Source organism: Otolemur garnettii, unplaced genomic scaffold, assembly GCF_000181295.1.
Source record: "Otolemur garnettii isolate 467f Iridium unplaced genomic scaffold, OtoGar3 scaffold00124, whole genome shotgun sequence".
Taxonomy (NCBI): Eukaryota; Metazoa; Chordata; class Mammalia; order Primates; family Galagidae; genus Otolemur; species Otolemur garnettii.
In genome coordinates, this window is record NW_003852519.1 from 490,833 (window position 1) to 500,789 (window position 9,957).

At 43.8% G+C, this 9,957-nt stretch overlaps 1 protein-coding gene across 2 annotated transcripts in view; it reads left to right on the forward strand.

Annotated features, from left to right (window-relative positions):
• Nucleotides 1-9,957, forward strand: part of ETV6 (ETS variant 6) — a 230,623-nt gene that overhangs the window by 84,451 nt on the left and 136,215 nt on the right. The window contains exon 2 of one of the 2 annotated variants that reach the window (XM_003797768.3): nt 9,566-9,695. In XM_003797768.3, the coding sequence (XP_003797816.1) occupies nt 9,566-9,695 (130 nt within the window). The remainder of the gene's footprint in view (nt 1-9,565; nt 9,696-9,957) is intronic. The other variant, XM_023517915.1, reaches the window with a different exon arrangement.

Below are 9,957 nucleotides of genomic sequence, written 5' to 3' on the forward strand. Positions count from 1 at the left end.
AGCCTGACTTGCAGCCCTTGCTCTGCCCAGGTTTTACATCCCTTGAGTTGCCTGGGGAGCTCCCATCCCAGGGCCACCAGGATCGATGTACAAGAGCAGTCACGTGGCAACAGTACATGCCTGGAAGGTAGCTCTCATCTAGGAGGGAGAAATTGAGAAGGCTCTCTAATGGCGCCCTTGATACAACTAAATAGCAACTCTCTCAGTTCATTACGTGTTAGCCCCGGGCAGGGACAACACAGATTGGCTAATTGTAATAGCCAAACCATTAAAGGGAATAGCATTAATGGAGGAGAAAGCAGCTAATAAAGAGCTGAACTTGGCCACTTAGTTGGGCTGGGATACAAGCTGCAGTTAATTTAAAAATCTGTTTCTTCTGCCATTAGAAATAGTTCTGAAGAAAGGATTTAGCAACCCTCTTTCAAAAGGTGGATCAAAAGCTCAGGGGTGTTTTTGAACAAATCCAACAGTAAGGCTTTATATTCCCCCCTACAACCCCAGGTAGCACCTCATGGTTCTATGTGAATAAAGTCACCCACCTTTCCTGTACAGAAGCGATGCCGCTTGACTGTTTTCAGTAGGACCCGTACTTTTATGGTGTTTCCAGGAGTGACGTGGGTTCCTGAACTCATCTAATCTCTGCTTTGAGCAAAAGCAGTCATCTACATCATCCAGGGATTAGAGGTGTCATCAAGGGCTGTGGAATAGCGTGACTTTAATTTTCCTCTCCAGGTCTAAAGCTTGTAAATGTGCACAGGTGCTGGGATGCGGCCAAATGAGCCAACCATCCATGCACCCTTAAAGCTGGGCCTACATCACGGGCCTCCCCGGAAACCACAGCCTGGCATTAAAGAGGAATCACAGCTTTAGCGTCGGCTTACTATTCGTATCAGAAATACCTAAGAAATTCAGAAGGAAAAGAAAGTTTCATAGTATCTCAGGAATGGAAAGGATTTTAATTGAAATACTTTAAAATCGGAACAATAAGGAAATCTGAGTGTTTTTGCTGTGGTGTTTGTCTTTAAAGGGATTGTTTGTGGTTCTAGAAACTAGTGCTTTTTCAAATTTATTTAGTAGAACTTTAGGATCTTGTGAGAGGACTCAGGGGACTAATTGATAGAGAAGGGGACTGTGGTGGTCACGTTTTATTTGCAGCTATTCCACCCACACTGTAATTAATAAGCTTTGGCTTGCCGGGGGATCTAAGATGGTACAGCAGCAGCAGCTTGAAACCTTCCAAGTTCTCCTACTTGAGCTGCTTCCTGGTGCAAGAACCTCTTTTCAAGTTAGCCTTCCAGCCTCAGCTTAAGTCAGCGTTAGGGCCAACCATAGGTCACACACACATTTGGAAGCTTCAGCTGTGAGAAAGGCCTGTCCTCTAATGCCCGGGCATATGTTGCTGGCTCTGCCCTCTGGTAATACAAGTAAACCTCAGTTCTTTCTTACTCTCGTCCTTCTGCCCTTTGAAGACATCTCCTTTCGGTCTTCTCCCTTCCCCCACCCACGTATACCCTCAAACCTTCATCCCTTCCTCTCTTGGAAACTTACATCATCAGGCCATTGGAGAGGCCTTGTTTGGACTGTGGCCACTGTGATTTCTGGAGGTAGTCTCAGCCCATCTTGGTAGAGAGGTCTGCCCGCTCTAGGCACCGGACGAATGTCGTCAGGTCATTTTCTCCTTGCTGCTCCTGTGTGTCTCATCTATTCCTTGAGGTTTGCTGCTCGTGAGTAAGTGGAAAGAAGTGGAGTAAGAAATGGTTTTCTGTTGTCATTAAAGAAAGCATAAAAAGTAATATTACTCAAAATACTGAAGTTCAGATTTCTGTACCAGGTCATCATATGCACAAATAGCCTGTAAATGCCCTGGTGGCCCCGCTGCTTGTCATGCCGGGAGAACCTCTCTCTGCCTCACCTAGAGTCCCCTTCCTTCCGCTAAATGCATTTACACCTTCAATCTGGGCTCTCCTGGGAGGCAGCAGGCTGAGGTAGGTGGGCTTCCCAGCTTAGGTGGACTGTTGATTCACCCTTAGGAATCCCACTGGGATTCTGTGGTGAGTGAGGACGCACAGCAATGAACTGGGCCAAGGCTGAGTTCTTACAAGCTTGAACTTATCTCTTGGAATTCCCCTTAAGTTGTCAAGTCATTGTTAATGTTACTTAAACGCAGTTTCTTATTTCTCCTCTCTATTAGAAGCAGTGCAGACGAGTGGAGTCAGACCAGCCTGTACCCTAATACCAGCTACAACATCTCCTGAGCTGGTGGACTTAAACAGCTTGCTTAACCCCAGCATTCTTCAAGTCTCTTTTCCTCCTTGTGGAATGGAGATAATAATACCTTCCTCACAGGGTTAGAGGGTAAAATAAAATGAAGGCTTCATGGGCAGTGTATAGCACATGTTCCCTTAATGCAAGTTCTCTTTTCTGCTTATTGCAGTGACTATATTTTCCAAGTTTTCCAAGTAAAAATGGAACATGTGTTCTGAGAGGTATAAGTATTTATATATGCATACCATATGTATTTATGGGGTAAAACGACACAGAATTTTTAATATTGGGTCCATCCTGGAAATTCTAAGACTTATGGTTGCATAATTTGTAATGCCTTGTATAGGCCTGCACTCATAGATGACACTTGATGGATACTAAATATTTCTTTTTATTGCAGTTTTTGGCCAGGGTTGGGTTTGAACCCGCCACTTTCGGCATATGGGGCTGGCACCCTACCCCTTTGAGGCACAGGCGTCCCCCGATACTCATAGGGAAGAAAAAAAAGTCAGCAACCTTTAAAGCAATACTTGATTGTGGGACCTACGGTCTCTCGCTTGCTCTCTCTTTCTCTTTTAAACTCACTATGGATAAATCACACAGTTTGGGGTAAAAGGAAGATTCAGATGCTTTGATTTAATTGTATCCATTTGACAGACACAAACGGTCTTCTGATTGTCGGATGGAACAATACAAAAGTAAGGAAAGGGATGATTTCCATTGTAAATAAGAAGCCACGTATTTCAGACCCTGAACTATCTACATAAACTTCTAGAGAAATGGCACTCTAGTAGACTGGTGCAGTGGGCCCCCAGGACGATCCCACATTAGGGTTGAGTGCTGTTTGTCCAGTGCACCCTCTCCCCAGGGACTGACGGGCTTCTGGATAAGCGAGGGAGGACGCTGTGGACACCAGGGGTGTGTTCTCATCCATCATCGTTCTCTCGGGGTGCTTGCGTGTTTTCCTCTCTCAGAGTGCTGATAAGCATCCTGCAAACATGTTAAAAGCTGAGTCTAATTCGGGTTGTGAAAATCTCATGCTTCAGGATCCAGTTTACACATTTTCTGGAGCCTCTCTGGGATATAAAGAAATCATCCCAGCATCACTTCTGTGACTCAGTTGATCTGGTTTTCTGTTTCACAACTTGTGTCTGAATACCTGGGGCCGTCTTTCCCCAGGTCCTACCAGGGATACCGAGAGTGGTATCATTTCCTTGTGGGAAGATTACAAAAATATTCCTGTTTATAGCTACGTGTACCAGGTATACTTAAGAAGACTAGCATTTAAATCTTTTCTCAAAATCCTTTATCTCGCTGAATTTGGGGATGGACCAAATATTAAATGGATTTTTTTTTCAAGTGAAAGAAACTAACTTTCAAGAGTGTTATTTTCTGTTCTCGTATATGTCAGTTTGTATCCACGATGCCAGAACCCTAAAAAACCCTGTTACATTTCAGCGTATTCAATTTTTTGTAATGTGCAGTGATAGCTTGTTAATAAAAAGCTTACTTAATGAAAGCTTATCTAATAAAAGCCAACATCACCACCTTGAATTGTTTTGCAGCCAGAAGAGTGTGCTTTGAGTAATTGTTATGTTCAGAGGTCAGTTTAGTAAATCTGAGTAATCAGCTTCCCATAGGAGAGATTTCTTCTGTCTAATGTATAGACGTTGACTATAGTGCCTAAGTGCATCAGCTTTCCTAAAAGCCTGCAGGGTGGAAAAGAGATCTCCACTAAAATAGTGAATGTTGACCACATGGCCATGCCATCTCTGGTGCCTGCTGTTTCCATCTTGTCTGGGTTGCAGGTTTTCATGACAGTGATGGGACACCAAATTGTGCCACAGGATAAAGGGCACCTGTGGTGTTTTTACCATAACTCAAGGAAATGGCATCACTCTGTCACCATGACACACTTCCTCCACAGGACTTTCAACCCAGGCTTCAGAAGCCATCCCTGGGGGCAACGCTGGCATTCATAATAGGGACGGGGACAATTTCTAGAAAAAGTTCGTACATCAAGGACATCTCTTCTGCAATTGAAGAATCTTTGAAATTATCTGTAAACCTTCTTTTTGCAAGTACAACCAGATTTATTTCTGTTTTTCTTAACTCCAGAAATGCTTTATTTTCAGAATGTTAATATTTAGGCTAGGCATGGTGGCTCACGCCTGTAATCATAGGACTCTGGGAGGCCAAGGCAGGTGGATTGCCTGAGCTCAGGTGTTCAAGACCAGCCTGAGCAAGAGTTGAGACCCCATCTCTACTAAAAATAGAAAGGTTAGCCAGGTGTGGTGGCCTGTAGTCCCTGCGGCTCAGGAGGCTGAGACAAGTGAATCACTTGAGCCCAAGAGTTTGAAGTTGCTGTAAGCTAAGAGGACTCCATGGCACTCTACCTGGGAAAACAAGAGTGAGACTCTGTCTCCCCCTCCTCCCCCCAAATGTTAATATTTAGTAAGCAAAGGGCTCTATGTTTACCAACCCCTCAGCCTTTTCAGAGTTAATGGTGTAAATTCACTAAGGGAAATCCCTATCATTTATAGAAGCTTTATATTGAATCATTTGTGAAGGGGAAAGACTTTTTTTGCTAATAATAATAATATACATTTCTAGACTATTCCGTAATATGCAGCCAAGGACTGAGGTGAGGGGTGGAGAAATGCCATTCTCCTACCAAGCATAAAATGTGTAAAAGCCTGTTTTACAGGGAAGTCACAGGGTCCTAACATTGGTTTAAGAATGAGCAGAATTAGATGGGTACCCTTCACTGGCCCTTCGTGGCTGGGGAGCAATGAGGAGAGGGAAGGAATCATCTTGGATTCAGCAGTTTGTGCTTTGAGGAGACAATCCTAATTCCATACTCTATACCAACAACAAAAAAAAGAAAAAAAAGAAAGAAAGAAAAAATCTTTCTGTAATGGTTAGTACAATTTACATTTCAGCCCCTTTGAAACCTCTGACTATTTGCAGCCTTATTTTCTCTTCCCACAGCTTCACGCTGCTCCTCTCTCCCCGTTCTTGAATTGGCCTCTGAAATTGTAAGGCTGCCCTTTTGTTCAGCCGGTTGGTGTGACAGGTTGTATCTGCAAATTTGAGAGCAGCATATTTGGTTTTCTTGCAGCATCTAAACAATAATGTAATCACATCGCGGCATTTTCAGTCACATTATTGACCTCCACTGGCAATTCATCTCCCTGTAACCCTTGAGTGCATTAATTTCTGTATCTGTAGCATTATAATTTAATTAGAGCCAGTAGTTATAATCCTCTTGGGAAAATCATTACTCCCTCCTCCCCAATGTTAAATAAAACACCTCTAGTTTTCATCTGTCTGACAATTTGAGTCACGTTTAGACGTGGACCAGAGAAGCAGTCAAAAAAGTAAAGATTCCCTTTATTTGGATAATTGGATGTTAGTCTCCTTCAAGCTTCTCTCACAGAGGTGTCCAGCCCGCAGCTGGGTCCTATGCTGATTTTGTGAGGACATTCTTTTTTTGCTTAAATGTGGTGTCGGATATCAAGGAAAGTATGCACAGACCTTTTATGTTTGCTCATCGGCTTTCATGAGTGTTGGTGTATTTAATGTGTGGCTCAAGACAACTCTCCGAATCTTTGAATGTATGCAGAAAGAAAAAAGATTGGACACCCCTGGGCTAGCGTCTCCATCGGAGATAGAGGCGGTACCCAGCTTATGAATGATATAGGTTCTGTAAGTTTGTTCTTAAGTTGAGTTTGTATATAAGTTGGAACAGATACATTTTTCTATTCCCCTAATGGCCTCCATGCATAAGTGCAAGTTATAGGTCAATTGGGTGTTTGTCACTCGGAGACTTCCTGTAAGAGCCTTTGTTCTTAAATGTGAGTTATGTGTAAGTGTTGTGGTTGTACCTCGGGGACTGCCTGTAGTGGTATTTGTTTAATTTTTCTAATTGCTGATGAGCCTCGGTAGATGTTAAGTGAGTGATGATAGCAATAGAATAAAAAATGAGGACCTTGTGAGTTATGCTAGGGATTCGCAAGAAGAGAGACAAAAGGAGTGAAGTCTATAACCCGGGATTCCCAGGTGTGTGTTTCGTTCTCCTTGGAAGGAACCCACACACTGGGTAGCATCCTTTCTGGGTTCTCCTGAGTGCTCTGCTAACTGCTGAACCCCGAGTTACTGTAGGTCTGTTGTGGCTGCTGGCAAATTGCTCAAGGCCCTAGGAGCACATTTTGCTTCTCTTGGTCCAGGTATCTTCTCCTTTGTTACTGGCAGGTCTCTTCACTGAACCTTTGAAAGGGCTCGTGACCTGAGCTTATGGGAGGTGTCAAATACTGTCTGTGAGCCAAGTAAAAACCATCATTAGGAGGGAGAGGAGACTAGTGGGCCATAATCTGTCAGTCTCTGGCCTTCCTTTTATACTTTCATCATGAAACAGCCTGGTTGTCTCCATCTAAAATTGTGCAGGTGATAGGTGGTGGGGATGGTATAACATCCCAGAGCAAGTGTGGAAGTGTGGCATTTCAGAGTAGCTGGAAGGTCAGGGAACCACAGATGTGAAAATCCATGGAGGTGTTGCTTTTAGAGTACAGAGAATGAAATTACACTCAATGATAATTTATCAAATCAGAATATGTGTATGTACTCTATTCATTTATTTAGAGCCACCCTAGGAGAGTGCCATAGTATCAAACCTCACAGCAGCCTCAAACTTTTGGCCTCAAATCATCCTCTTGCCTCAGCCTCCTGAGTAGGTGGAACTACAGCTGCCCACCATAATGCCTGCCTAATTTTTCATTCTTTCATTTTCTTTTTTTTTTTTTAAGTAGAGATGGGGTTCTTGCTGTTGTTCAGGCTGCTCTCAAACTTCTGAGCCCAGGCTATCTACTTGTCTCAGCGTCCCAGAGTGGTAGCATTACAGGCACGAGCCATCATGCTCGATCCATTAATATACACTTTAAAAGTGATACCTAGGCTGGGCGCAGTGGCTCACGCCTGTAATCCTAGCACTCTGGGAGGCCAAGGTGGGTGGATGGCTTGAGCTCAGGGGTTCAAGACCAGCCTGAGCAAGAGCAGGACACCGTCTCTAAAAATAGGCAAGCATTGTGACGGGCATCTGTAGTCCCAGCTACTTGGGAGGCTAAGGCAAGAGAATCACTTGAGCCCAAGAGTTTGAGGTTGCTGTGAGCTATGATGCCATGGCACTCTACCGAGGGAGACAAAGTGAGACTCTGTCTCAAAAAATTAAAAAAAAAGAATAAAAATGATACCTAATTTGACTCTTTTGTCAGTAGGCTGGAGGTAGATTTCCCAAGTAATAGAGTAAAATCAGCTTCAAGGGCTAGGCTTCTCCTAGATTGCCCTTGAAAGAGTCAGGGGAGGTTGGGATGAGGTGGCCTCTCTCTAGTGGCCTAGTTGGGGGATCTTGTGAGCGTCTCCTTGCTATAAGGGTAAAGTCATCATATTAGGAAATACCGTCTTTTCGTCTCGGGCTCAAGCAGTGTCATCTGAAGACACTTGGCTCAATGTTTTCTTCACCCACAGTTTCACTTCTGCAAAAACCCCTAACAAAACAGAAAGCTATTTCTGGGAACAGAGTTAGCAGTAGAGATCCAGACATACATGTAACAGGACTAGGGGCTCAGGTGAGGGTTGCAGAATATGGAGAATTTGTTAAAGTAGAAAAATAAACAATGTTTGAAATACTTAAAAGACCATCTCCCCTTAAAAACAAAACAAAACAAAACAAAAAAACCCTAAACAGATTTTATATGCATTTCCTCTGGGCGTGTTTATGTCTTTACCTCTTTCACCCCAAACAACCCCAAACCAAACACCAAAAAGTATAACTCACCCTTCAGTTAGAGTTTCTTGCAATACGTGTGATGTTTGGTAACGTTCAAGAAAAGTGAAGTTGAAGGTTTTGCCTCCGGGTGACCTTTCACAGGACGTCTTGATTGATGCAGATATGAAAGCTAAGATATATGTGTCTGTCCTTAATTAAGAAATTGCATCAGGAAACTTCAGGATGCACATTTAAACAAAAATATTCCAACCGCACTAGTTTTGCTGCTGGTGGGTGCCTTAGGGAAGGTTAGAGAGATGCCATTTGGAAATTACAACAATATGTATCTATTCATTTAAAATCGAAACTTCCTACCACAACCACCAAACTTTCCAGGCTATGAGCAGAAGAAAAGTTTTAATTTGGCTATAGGGCCGGGGACTCCCTGCCTCCCTTTGTACACTGATGAGATGTAAAAGGTTCAGGAAGGATCTTTCCAAAACGTAAATACCCCTTCACCTTTACATCCATATGATTTTCTTCGGCTCGTGATTTTTATTTTCGTAGCAGCATCTTACTGGGCTTTCCCCGTTTTGGACCCTGTGTATCCCTCTTTACTTTGCCCAGTTAACCCACAGGAACTCACGGAAGTTATGTTTGCGCGTGGACTGCAAGTCCGCCTCCGTGGTGTGTTGATCTGAGATGCCGCTCGCCCTCCTGTTCTCCTGAATGCAGTGGTTGGTTTCTTGCCAGTATTTTAACTTAAAACTCATAATTATCCTTCCCTCCCCACCGCTTTATTGGTTGATAACTATCTTCAGTCAAAGAGTACTTCTCTTAAGTTCAGATCATTCTTTGAGAGAACTCTGAAATACGTAAGAGGGAAAGAAGTTATGGATTCGGAGATGGAGAGGGAAGGTTCAAGGAGATATCCATCAGTGTTACAAATAATTCCCTGCTGTGAAGGGAAAAAATTAAATGTTGGGTGTTTTTGGTTGTGGTGGTTGAAATCGTGCTCATAGATAAATCTAGAACTCACCCTTATAGCCATCACTTAGCCACTTCGCTTGTTGGGCTCGCACTCATCGGATCTGAGTATAGAATCATACACAGGTAGGGTAGAAGCTGGGGATAGTGCCAGAGAAGAGCAAATGTGGCTTTAACATAGGAATGACATTAAGTATGTGACTTGGGCAAGTAATTTTGGGGAGAAGCTCCCTTTGAGCCATTCTCTTAGACCTATTTTTTATTCCCTTTTATCCCCCCGCTTTATTTGAACAAACCACAGTAGTGCACACCTATTGACCTGAGTCTAAAGGAAAAGCCCTATTTTCAAACTTTGCAAAGTTGTATTATGTAGCCCAGATGCCAGGCATCTGAAGGACTACTGTATACAGCATCTGTATGGGGGAGAGCAAACTGGTGAAGTTGGCACGCCAGCCCCCACCCCTGCCCCCCAGATGATGGCACACCTCCATTCTAAGCTTTCATTGTCTTTTTCCCCCTCTCCCCTCTTCCTGCCCTTATTTTCAACAGCAGGAACGAATTTCATATACACCTCCAGAGAGCCCGGTGACGAGTTACGCTTCCTCGACTCCACTTCATGTTCCAGTGCCTCGAGCGCTCAGGATGGAGGAAGACTCGATCCGCCTGCCAGCGCACCTGCGTGAGTGTTCGCGCTGCGAGGGCTGCCCACCCTCGGGGAAGGGACAGAGAGGGACAGACACTTGATGGCTCGGGGCAGGGAGGTGGGCAGTGGGCTCCGGGCCAGACAGGGGCAAGCCCCAAGAAGGTTTCCACATGACTTCACCACGTTGCTTTAGAATGTTCTGTCCCCACTCCAGAATGACTTTGGAATTTTGAGATTTCTGTCCCTTTTTCTCAATGTATTCATTTCATTCCTGACTGTGACATGTTAAAAAAAAAAA